Genomic DNA, 12,751 nt, shown 5'->3' on the forward strand with positions numbered 1-12,751 from the left:
AAGAAACATGAACGCAGGACAAGCGAAACCGTAGTCGATCTTTCAAAACCCGTCCCACCGAGGACTCATGCTAGAACTCGCAAGTTCCCTCCCCTCAAGCGCACAATCGCACTTCAGAAATCGTGAGCATCAAGGCGTCATAAAAGTACTACAACTCCCGAAGCCCAAAGAGGTGCAGACAGTTGGCACGCGTGCGCAATAGAATACAGTCGGGCATGCGACGAATGGCCGGGGTCCTTGAGAGCGCGAGCGAGCTTGGAACCGGAGGGGGCGGGGCTTGGGTGCGGCGCGCGACCGATCTGTCTGACTCCGAGCTAGTCGCCATTTAGCCAGAAGCAGGCGGGGAGCGGAGCTTCCCTTTGCGGACGGTGGCCGAAAAGGGTCAGCCACTGCATGCGGGGAAGTGACAGGCCTAGGGCAAGCGAGCGGGCACCGTCAACCGGGCGGCTGCGGAATTCACTGGTGGAAGATTCGGGAATCCGCGACCCTGCCACCAAAGCTGGCGTCCCGCGGTCCGACTCTGTCCGCAGCCGGCTTGTGGAGGAGCGGAGACCCTGGGACTGCAGTGGTTGGCCGTGGCGGAGTCGGCGGCGCAACTTTGGCCTCTGGTGACAGTGGTTGGGGAAACCTTCTCTCTTGGGACAAGGCAGATGTCTACACCCATTGGTATTGCCAGACTTCATATATCTCCGACATTAGTACCCTATTCCTAGACTTTCGGTGCACTTCTTGTCCCAGCCTCTTCTCAAGACATTTAGTAGTTCCTCCCCTAGCTCCTCCCTGTTCGTTCCCCTTCCACTTTCTTCACATTCTAAAGACCTCTGTAACTCCTCACCACCCCTGGCCCATTTCCCCCTAACTAATACCACGTTTTGCCCCTCCCTTTCAGCCTCAACCCGTCCTACTGTCACCTCCCTAGCTGTTCACCAATTCTGAATCTTCCAATCCTCCTTTGTTTTACAGTCACCCCCCCTACTGCGCCCCTCCTCTAACTCCGCCCTATTCCAGCCTATCCCCCAGTTCGTCCCCATCCTACTTTCTCCACACCGTCTCCCCATCCTCTCATACCCCTAGCCCTTTTATCCCTAAACTAAACTCCACTGTTGCTCATCCTCATCAGCCCTAACTCTCTCTACTCTCACATACCTAGCTGTTCACCATTTGTAAAGCTTCCAGTCCTTCTTTGTTTTACATTCATCATATCTTCTCCTAAGCATCCCTTCACCTTAGACTCTCACCAATGCTGGTGCATCTCCAGCATGGAGTGTGACCATAGGACACGTCCTGTTGTGTTACCCACACAAGTCCCTGCCCCTCCACGCTGAGGAGGTGTAGACTTGTGGCCAATTGAGACATGTCTACAGAACCCAAGCCGCCCACCATGGCGTTCTTGGCCCCACCGCCCCGCTCTGGCTCCAGTAGCTCTGACACTTCTGTGTCTGAGCGACTTGGCGGACCAGGTCCTGGTGGTGACCGTGTGGCACTGCTTGATGAATTTCGCCGACCCCGCAGGCACACCATGGACAAGGACAGTCGGGCAGCTGAGCACCGCTTTTTTCGGCGCAGCGTCATCTGCGACTCCAATGCGACTGCCCTGGAGTTGCCCAGCTGTGCGACTTCTGTTGAGCAGGGCCCACAAGAGGATCAAATAGTTGCCATTATCCCAAGGACAGTTGAGGTGGAACTTGATGGGGCATGTTCGAGGGAAACCAGCATACATGTTTCACTGGAGAGCGCAAAGCAGGAGAAAACTCTGATACAATCCACTGTGGAGGAACTGCCCCCCCCAACAGAACAGGTAAAAGAGGAACATGTGCCCCAAAGTTGTCCCCCAGAGAAACCTTCTGATGACAATGAGGAGTTGGAGACCAAGGCTGTGGGCTTCTCCCCTGATGGGCGATTCATGAAGTTCGACATTGAAATTGGTCGAGGCTCCTTCAAGACAGTATACAAAGGATTGGACACAGAAACAACGGTGGAGGTGGCCTGGTGTGAGCTACAGGTGAGGGGTGAAGCACCGCATTTCTACCCAATGGTGCCCCATTGATTTTTGTTGTTGTTGTTTAAGCCACCCATAGGTTGCGGTGATCTTTTGCAGTCACAAGCATGCGTGTTCATTACTACTCTTATTGACATATTCATGAACACCCCCATGATAGTACCTAAGTTGTTCAAATTTAAAGGGGGTTTTCCTTACACTACCCATTGAGTGGACAACAGTGCAGATTCCCAGAATAACCCATTTGTTTATTTTTTCCACCCTAACCTTTGTCATTTTTACCAACTTTAGCATCTTAAAATAAACTGAGTAGAAGCCACCGTTCTTTGTCCTTGCTATTCGCTAAGGAACATATTTCTGATGAAAAAGAAGCCTATGATACTTTGCTACTTGGAGTGAATAATTTACTATGAGTATTCCACACGGAGAAACAAAATATTAGGTGTCTCTTTTCCACTTTAAATGTGTCAGAGAACGATGGCAGATGCCTAATGTACATTTTCCAATACTAAAGTTGTTAGGGGGGGGGGGGGAGGAGTGAAAAGTTACATAGGAAAAAATTAAATGGTTGGATTATTGTGAGATTTATTTTATTGTCAGGTCATTTAGAGTCCATTAGTCGGGTTCAGTGGAATTTCCACTTTCTTGTGATAAAATTGTTATTAAAAAATCGTAAATGTTCCCAACTTAAGTAGAACGCCTTAATAATGTTATGAAATCCTGCATTGTTTTTTCATGTTTTTCTTGAGGCTGTCTCTTCCTTCCCCATTCAGGTTTGAATAATTTGTTTTAAGCATTAGGGTTTTTAATTATGATGCTTGTGTTCTTTGGCTCATACTGGTGGAGATACCATGGGTATGAAAATGTAGGGGATCATCTTTTTAAGTAGGAAAAGAATGTGATTTAATGTGAACCACATTTTCAAACATATATTGTATATCTACACCAGCAGAGCATTGCTATCACATGTCAAGATTCATTTTCACCTCCTGGTCCACACATTACCACTACCTCCACTTTGCACAACAAAACAAGGGTGCCTTCTTGTGTTCTTTTTCTTTGTGGACTAACATGCCTTTTAATGCTTACTCCACTTCCCGGCAAGCCCTCTCCCTATGCATTATTTCCTGCCTGTTGTAATTGAATCAGTTGTCCACCAGCTGATTATCTCTGTTCATTTTGCTTGCTCACTTTTTGGGTCTATCAATTTACAGCCATACAGTGTTTTAGGCCTAATTTCCTACCTTTTCAGCCCTATTTGGCACCCCGTTCCGCCCGTTTTTGCACATGGAGCAGCCTGTCCATTTCTCAATCTCCTTTGTCCACTGCCAATCTTCTCTTTCCTACCTGCCTGCCATTTGTTGCATATTCCAGCCTTAAATCACAAACCAAAGGAGGGCAGCGGTAAACTGAGTCAAGAGGGCTAAGTTTACTATTTGGTTCTTGTGACAGACCCTTCTGCTTTTCGTCACATTTCATCATAGGAATTTCTATCAAACCCCAGGCAAATATTCCTGGAGTGGGCTCATCCTAAAATGTGGTAGCTCCAGCTATCACAGTGATTGCTTTCCCATGGACTCGGAACACTGACAAATGTGGGACTGCAGGAAGGGTCCTCCATCCTGCTCTTTTTAAAACATAAAGCCTATACAAAGAGGTAGGATCAACTTCAAGCGTCATTTCTTAACATGCAAGATTATCTTGCATGTGTGTTGAATTCTATCAATTCACTATAACCAATTGGTTACTTACTTGAGGGCTCAAGAGTCTTCTAATTTTGTCCTGAAGAAAGCCATAGACCCTCTGTTGCTAAAATAAATGGCTGAAACATCTAGACACTTATTTGTCTGGATGTAGGAAGAACTAATGTGTCCTGTAGTATCCATTATTTAACTTTTTATTCTTGTCTAAGTTACTCAAAATAAAGAACCTTAAGGGATGGACTTGAGCATTATAAAGCTTTCCATATATGAAAATTGCTCTGGTCAACCCACATATGATATTTAGATCTCCCACGTTATTGGTTAAGCATGTCCCTGGAATACCTGCCATGGGAGATTTTAAAAAAAAATCCTATATCTAGAGCTCCCACATTTTTGGTTAAGCCAGTCTCACGAAAACTTACCATTGGATGAGCTTAAAAAATCCTTTGATGAAGCAATCCACAAGAGGTACGTAAGAATTTTTTAAATCTGTAAAATAGGAATTTTATTACAAGAAACAAGTAGTAAACTTGGCATTCTTGACTCTGGTTACTGCAGTCCTCCTTTTGTGGTTTATTGTAGTCCGGGTGGATGGACATGCTAGTTACCTCTCTATCCTTCTTTTTGTGCTAACTTTCATATGCAAGTCCATCTGCCTTCTCATTTATATATGCCTGTGCATTAGCTTCTCTTATCTGTTCCACTTGTGTCCCTGTCCAAGTGTTCTCAGCATCTCAGTCTTCTGTTTTCTCAGCATCTGTTGGCAGCCCTGCCTTCCATTTACTTGAATTCTTTTGGCAGTCCTCTCTTTTATCTAGCCTGCCTCTGTTGGCTGTCCTCTCTTCTGTATTCTTATTGTTTTGTAGGCAGGCCTCCAATCCATCCTTTGTCTCTGATGCAGCCCTTCCTCCTGTCTATGCCTCTGCTGCTGACTTTTTCGCTGTCCCTGCTTCAGCTGCTGGCCTTTCCTTATGCTGTTTTGGCCTCTGCTGCCGGTCCTTCGTTCGATCCTCTTGGCCTCTACTGCCTGCCCTTCCTTCGATCCCCTTGGTCTCTGCTGCTGGTCCTTCCTTTGGTCCTCTTGGCCTCTGCTGCCGGACCTTCCTTTCGATTTCTTGGCTTCTGCTGCCGGACCTTCCTTTCGATCTTCTCGGCCTCTGCTGCCGGACCTTCCTTTCGATCTTCTCGGCCTCTGCTGCCGGACCTTCCTTTTGATCTTCTCGGCACCTGCTGCCGGACCTTCCTTTCGATCCTCTCGGCCCCTGCTGACGGACCTTCCTTTCGATCCTCTCGGCCTCTGCTGACGGACCTTCCTTTCGATCCTCTCGGCCCCTGCTGACGGACCTTCCTTTCGATCCTCTCGGCCTCTGCTGACGGACCTTCCTTTCGATCCTCTCGGCCTCTGCTGACGGACCTTCCTTTCGATCCTCTCGGCCTCTGCTGACGGACCTTCCTTTCGATCCTCTCGGCCTCTGCTGACGAACCTTGTTTCCATGTAGTACCTTCCGTTCATCTTCTTGGTCTCTGGTGATGGCTTCGCTCGACTGTTTATTTATTTTTTCTCACCTGGTCGTAGACTAGCTTTGTCTCATCAGCTTCAAATTTGGTCTTTATAGTCATTTGTCAGCACAGTATACTCTTTGCCTCTCTTTTATGCTCCCTATTTATCCTCTCACTTTACCTACGTTCTCTCTCTTGTTCCATTTCAGATTACTATTGTCTCTGCAGTTATTGGTAAACCCGATTTAGCATTCCAGTAATTCAATGGGTTGGATGTATTTGGTGAAGGCACATGGGAAAGCCGTGGCTGAGATAGCTAATTTATTTTTGTCACTTTAGAGATAATTCCTTACACTATTTCAAGGTACTTTGATAGGGGTAGAAAAGACACTTGCACCCTCTTGTTTTAATCCAGTGATCTGCTTTAAAGATACTGCTGATTATGTTTAGTTTGTAATTGGTTCGATATGATTATGCACTTTCTGGGTCTTGCATTCGACCGGGGGTGGCATAGCAAATGTGCTTAACATTAGAGTTGTTTTTTGTTTAAGAAAGTAACTTCCTCTATTCTGTCATGTTGCTACTGCGTGCCGATGTCCTTGTTTACTAGTGCTAGTAGCAGGCACGTGTTGGAACTTTTTATCATGCTGCCATCGACCTGACCTATAAAGCTAGCTTGAAATATTGCAGCTTTTTTCCTTTTTCCATTGTTGGACTGATTCCCTGGCACTAACAAATCATAAATGCCCATACCTTTCTAACACTAATTAATTCGGTGTTATAACACAGGACACTGATCCTCAAGCTTATTAATGAACTTGTTTTGATTTGGTAACAAAGGCTCCACATAGCGCTATTTCAGATGGTGTTTTATTAGTTTTGGCTAACTTTCCAAAACCTGATTAATAAAATTGTATCTGCAAGTTCATGTGGTGAGTTTGACAGACTGTAAGTCTTCCATATCTTTCAAAGGGGTGTTGCATGGAGATGATCTATTCTGTGGCAAAGCTGCTGAATTCTGTCTCTGTTCTGTTCAAGGTGTTGTCACTTTTCGTGTACTCGGTCACAAATGGATTGGATCGTTTGTTTTGCACTTTATAAGTAGTGCCTTTAGGGAGGAAGTGTCTTATTTTTAGTCTAGCCTACACAATTATTTTGACAATGATATGATCCTAGTGCTTTGGAAATGTATACCTTCTATTCGCTAGCCACTGGTTTGAAAACCTTCCCCAGACTTCTGTCCTTGGGACTCCGTAACATTGCGTTTTCTTTAATGCCGATCTTTTCTTGTAAGGCAGTTTTATTTTTAAATGGGAACGCTTGTAGAATTTCCAACATGTTTGACATTCCTTACACAATTTATTTAGAACTGTTATTTTATATATGATAGTATTCAGTTACTTAATGCATCATGTGGTACAGGTTTACATCTTATGAGCTTTCTCATTTGCTGTTAGTTTTCCCTACTTGCTGCTTAGATCTTAGTTTATTTACTTGGCAATTTCTTAGCCGTGGTTGTAAATTACTACACAGCAAAAATATATAGGAAAAAAATACTGTGATTAAGGGTCAACACCCCAAAACTAAGAGGTGGCATGGCATACCAATTTTCTGTTTGTTTCTTTGTTTAATACTCATTTAATTAATTGCTGTTCCTGCACTAATGTCTTTGTCATTTTTAGAGCCTTGGCCGAAGAGTATGAGTTCCTTCCGGAACCCATCGACTATCTCTTTTTGTAACCATAAAGACATATTATGTATTGGTAGTTTCCAATCAAGTGCCTCCAGATAGCTACAATTGTTAATTATTAATTTGAATTTTCATGGAATGAATTTTTGGTGGCTACAATTTCATGTCTTGTGCAAGTCCTTATCGTTTCATGAACTTAGGCATCTGACAGTGTGATTTGCGCAAAAGGTAAATTTGCAACTATTGAAGGTGTCTGATAATGGACTGTGTCGACCCTTTCTCAAAGCCTGCACTAAACAGCATTTGTTTTTTCTGCACTCCTCCTACTCGCCTCAAACCTTTCAACGGTTTCTATCCTTGTTGTTTTATTGTTGGAATAAAAGCAGGAAACTTAAATCAGGTTAGAAGAAAAATGCAACATAGAGCTGTGACGGAAGTACACTGATGAGAAAGTAATGAGAAGCACACGAGGAACAGGGGTGATGGAATGAGGTGATGGAGCAGCATACGGGAGCATGGAGGGTGGGAATAGAAACAGTTGCACTCTTGTGGAGTGCTTAAGACAAAAGTAGTTCCTTTAAAGTCAGCAATAGAACAAAGGTAAATTGGCAGTGCTGCACAGGAGAGATCGAATCAAGATTGACTAGGGAAACCATCAAATGAGCAGCAGGCAACTGTAAGTGACAGTAAAGCCAACTAATGGCTGTCATGGGCAGACTGCAGGCTCTTCTATGGTCTTGGTGAGCCCACAATAGGTCTATTGCAGCCAGACAGCTGCTTGTCTGGTAGGCTCCTCCTAAAAAAGTTATTTCTTTAATCTCTGCACAGTACATTTGTATGGCAATCATAGTTAATTTGATGAAAGGCCTACTACTATTACCTTTTTTATTTTTGCCAACTGTTGCAACGAAAATATTCCTGCTTGTGGTGGTGTCTGTCGGTTAACTTTATTTTTGGTCTCTACTGCATCTAGAGGGAAATCGTATAGCATAGCATAGCATCCCAAAAAATTTAACATCCCAGCTTAAAGTTGAACAAAACTGTTGTCATGGTACTTGCATGAATGCTGTCAGTAATTGTTTCTGAAAAATGTATCCCAAATTTGAGTTGCTAATTTAATTCATAGCAAGCATCCTAAATTGACTAGGGGATATAACCTCCACACCTAGTCACTGGTGCTTGCAGTTGTGACGTTATTACGTTTGCTATCTTTCTATAAAATTTTATTGCATTTATGTGGTGTGTGTGTGTGTGTGTGTGTGTGTATATGTGTGTATATATATATATATATATATATATATATATATATATATATAATCTCATCTTCGACTCTGCCAATAACACGCGCTCTCAGAGTCTCGTACAGCGAAAGTTTATTCTGGTTAAAGGTAACGCGTTTCGGAAACGGACTTCCTTGATCACACGAGGAACCTAGTGCATATCGTGAGTTTACATAGTTCATCTTAGAGCGTCCAAAACATTGCGGAATGTAAATAATATTAAGTATTCATATTCCTGTCTGCACATCCTGGTATATAACTACGCAGCTTGTTATGCAACATACTTGTGTATACAATAATTGCTATTATATTGATGCAACAGAAAAGAAAGACCTCATTGATCTAATGGCGGAGCTTGCACTATGAGACCGTTAGGGGAGCCGAGGTGACTAAGTGCATAATATGGAGGCCATATTGGAATCCCCCATTTAACTACGCAGCTTGTTATGCAACATACTTGTGTATACAATAATTGCTATTATATTGATGCAGTATTTTACAGTAAAAAATACACGAGTGGAGCTTCGCGTATCACACTCATATATAGCAGCGATATTACATTGCCATACAATTCGGTTCATTAAAACAGCAGAGTGCTTGGGCTGGGATGTGCATGCAACGGAAAAGAAAGACCTCATTGATCTAATGGCGGAGCTCGCACTACGAGACCGTTAAGGGAGCCGAGTTGACTAAGTGCATAACATGGTGGCCATATTGGAATCCCCCATTTAACTATCTGGCATGCTAGGCCTTACACAACACAGTTGTACACTGTACATGTAGTGGGTAAAACGACAGTGTTAGAGTGATATGGGATGTATGACGGTATGACGCGGGCTATTACCACGCGTACCGTTACAACGCGTGTTTTACAACGCAAGTCGTTACCACGACTTGCGCTGTAGGGTGCGGACTTAGGAATAGTTTAATTTACCATTCCAACACCAGTCCCCGTGGATAGTAGGGAAGGTGTTGGAATAGTAAATTAACTATTCCTTGTCCTTGAGCGCCCTCCAGCGCAAGTCGTTGTTACAACTTGCGTTGTAAGAGACGCGTCGTAATGGTAGCGCGGGGTAACATCCGCTTCGTAAAGGATATTCCCCAGTGATATGCCATAGATGGGTATTCCCTGCTTACACAATACAAATGCGCTAGTGACCATGTAGTCCAGAGGGAGGTCAATTCCGGTATTCTGCAGTCCGTGTAAAAATTCCATATAAGAGATTCCATACTAGCGCCAAGTGGTTCAATAGTGACTACTCAGTACTGTCCAAAGACATAAAGCATAAAAGGTGACTTTAAGTGAAAAAATACAGGCAAAGTCTTATCTATACGTTGGTGGTGCACTATTCATAGAGGTGAAGAAAAGGGTAGGCGGACTGTGAAGTGCCTGGAAGTGTTAGGTGGGCCCCTTCCTTTCCTGCTGTGAAAGAAAACATAGTATTAAAACATTCAAATATAACTATAGCTTGACATATAATGGTTCATTGGAACTAATTCATACAAAAAAATTTATATAAATACATCAAGCAGCTTAGATCATCTGTACAGCTTCCTAAGAAAGAACAATAAAATGCATGTGTAAATTACACTACTCTTCAATCCTGTGTGTGGCTAATTCCTCGTCTAAATTGTGGCTATACGGGTATCTTGTCTCAAGTTCTAGAATCCATCTTGATTCTTTTTTCCTGAGTTTGAGCTCCCTATTTTCCCCTCTTGGACTGCCTAGTACTTGTTCGATAACAAAGTAGCTGAGAAGTGAGCTGTTGGAGAGGTGATACTCTGCAAAATGTCTGGCAACCGGGTACTGGGGGTTCTTGTTGTTTATGGCCCTAAGATGTTCAAGTACCCTTTTCTTGGCCATGTGCGTAGTGCTCCCTACATAGCTTTTTTTACATGGACATGTCAAGATGTAAATCGCGTATGTCGATCTGCATGTCAGGAATTGGGAAATGTTTCTTTTCTTTTCAGAGTGTGGCATACTGAATTCCTTAACTATGTGGCTTGCGCTACACTCCTTACAATGTCCGCAAGGGTAAAAGCCCTTGAGGTTGTGCGTGCTAGTGTTTTGTCGTTCAGTGATGTCCCCTTGGATGAGCATGTCCCTGAGACTGCTACTTTTACGGTATGTGATTCTAGGCCTGTCACTAATGGTGGAGCCTACTATGTGATCGCTTTTGAGGATGTTCCAGTTGTCATTAAGGATTTTTTTGTATTTTACGTGAACTGTTGTTATATGTCAAACTGACCCTTGTCTCATGGGAGTTAGTGTTCTTCTCCTTGTTGCAGAGAGTACTTGTTCTGTCGCTGTTCTTCAGTTTGACTGCTCTGTTAAGTACCCATTCTGGGTACCCCCGTTCTCTGAAACGTTTGATCATGATTTGTTCTTCTATCTGGTAGTTGTCTTCTGTACTACAATTCCTTCTCGCTCTCAGTAACTTCCCGCACAGTATGCTGCATTTGAGCGTGTCTGGGTGGTGGCTGAGAGTGTGAAGAATACTGTTGCTGGCCATTTCTTTACGGAAAAATCTGGTCTCAAGTATTATGTTAAATGCTTTGACTTTAACTTTGAAAACTCTATTTCTTCTCTGTTAATGTTCTGCGTGAGTACTATGTTATAGGCATTGGTGTCGAGTTCTGGATGAATTCATTAGCCTCTTCTTCACTGCCCTCCCATATTACAAAAAGGTCATTAATGTAACGCATCCAGGTTTTGACCTTCTTGAAATACTGCGAGAGACATGTCGTTCCCGATCTCTTTTTCCCACAAGCCTAAGAGACCCGCGAAACTGGGGGCAAAACATGTGCCCATGGCAGTTCCCAGTATTTGAACAGTACTCCCATTAAACATACAAATATTATGTAAGCATAGGTACATCATGTCAATCAACATTCTGGTGTGTTCTAAATACATGATGTTTCCTTCATTAAAGTAGGTATAAGCATGAAAAAAAAACTATCTATACATCCATCCATCCAAACAAAGAGCAACCCAACCAGTTGAAGTGCCACACACATGTTCATTCACCTTCTTTATTGGCAGGTTACAGGGACAAACTGCATCGCCTCCACAGCCAAGTTCATAACCAAACATGTTTTGTGCATGTTAGCCCTTGTTCACTGGTTTCCTGAGAGGCACAGCTGCAACAATCTTGTGCCGCACTGGCAGCGCTGAAATATAGTCCCACCCAATTGGCGTATGTTCTCATAGCATTCTGGTCTTGGGAGTGCACTGGATATAATTCCACAATGGACTGCAGCCAAGTTCCTCAATTATTTTCAATTCCGTTAGTGGGTTGCCAAAACGACTAAAACGTGCAGTCATGATCCGGCCCTGGACTGTCTTCACCGGGTCTGCTTGGAGAAAGTGTTTTGAAAGTGGGTTGTCGCATTTCTTCCTGTACCCTTGTGTTCGTAATTTTCTCTCTTTTTGGTTTGTGATGTCCCTTGCTTTCTTAAGAAGGGGCCCATTAATACACTCTGCAGGTTTCTTTCCGCATTCATCCGATTCTCCCGCACTGCTGGCATGCCTGTCTTTTTTTTTTTTAGGAATGCGCAGCACGTCACGTAGGTCACTTCGGAGCACTAATTTAATTGGATTGAACGTCTCCGCATCCTGTCCTTAGGCAGTGTGTTTCAAACAACACAGAAGCACCCCAGAATGGCTTCACCTTGGCACATCTGTTAGCAGGTGTGCACTACAGCTGCCCTAACCTCTTTTTGCCCCCCTCGCTGGTCTGTGTTTGCAAGGCCCTCTTCCTCTGATCTCCTTGCCCCTCCGGTCTGCAGGCTCAGCCCTGGCTGTCAGTGCCAGGGCGAAGCTGCAGCTCGTAGCCCCTGTCGATCTGGGTCCCCAGCCACACCTTAAACAAAGCAGGGGGGAGGGTTGTGACTCGCATGTCCTCATATCTGCTCCCCAGTTCTTTTTCCTGATACCCTGCTTAAAAACTCCAAAGAGCCATTGCTGTGCACAGCCAGGCCCAGCACCAGTCACTGGGACTGCAACCACGTCCCATGATTCTCACAAAGAATCCTACTGTAAACCTGCACCTCTCCACCCCTCCCTGCCCCAGCAAAGCTTTCACATTCACAGCAGTGACAGAGCGAAGGCTTCAAAATGACTGCCCTGAGCCGATCATTTCTATCAGATGCAGAACTCAGAAAGGGTACCCTACTGCAGGCCTCATTTCATATCCTAGCATTGGCGGATTTGCATGCAACAGGATGTGGCCTCTGGTTTACTGTCTTGGGGAAGTACTATACAGCGCCTCGACTCAAAAAAATGTAGTGCTGAGGCGGCAAGTGCCAGGTATCATCAAATGACCCCTCGTCAGCAGTTTTAGGTAATTTGGGAAGAAAACCTTCTTTGTGCTCAGGCACCCAAAAGGCTTGTTAAAAGTGTTTGACATGTTTACAAACCATGTCTGAATTATTTGACTTTTTAGAGTGCTCTTCAGTATGTAGGGTTAGACTATGAGGAATTTCCACATATGTGCACATCTACAGTCCTATCTAGTGAACAAGTAAATGCTATGCACGTGTGTCTGTATGTACACTCACACACATATATGTGGATAAA

General features: G+C 44.0%; 1 protein-coding gene across 5 annotated transcripts in view; it reads left to right on the forward strand.

The window, feature by feature from the left end:
- The first annotated feature begins 201 nt into the window (after positions 1-201).
- WNK1 (WNK lysine deficient protein kinase 1) overlaps positions 202-12,751 on the forward strand; it is a 1,566,458-nt gene continuing 1,553,908 nt past the window's right edge. For all 5 annotated transcript variants that reach the window (XM_086952842.1, XM_086952840.1, XM_086952841.1 and 2 more), the window contains exon 1: positions 202-2,002. In XM_086952842.1, coding sequence (XP_086808968.1) covers positions 1,355-2,002 — 648 coding nt within the window. In that variant the 5' untranslated portion in view covers positions 202-1,354. The remainder of the gene's footprint in view (positions 2,003-12,751) is intronic.

Source organism: Lissotriton vulgaris, chromosome 1_2 (genome assembly GCF_964263255.1).
Source record: "Lissotriton vulgaris chromosome 1_2, aLisVul1.2, whole genome shotgun sequence".
Classification (NCBI taxonomy): Eukaryota; Metazoa; Chordata; class Amphibia; order Caudata; family Salamandridae; genus Lissotriton; species Lissotriton vulgaris.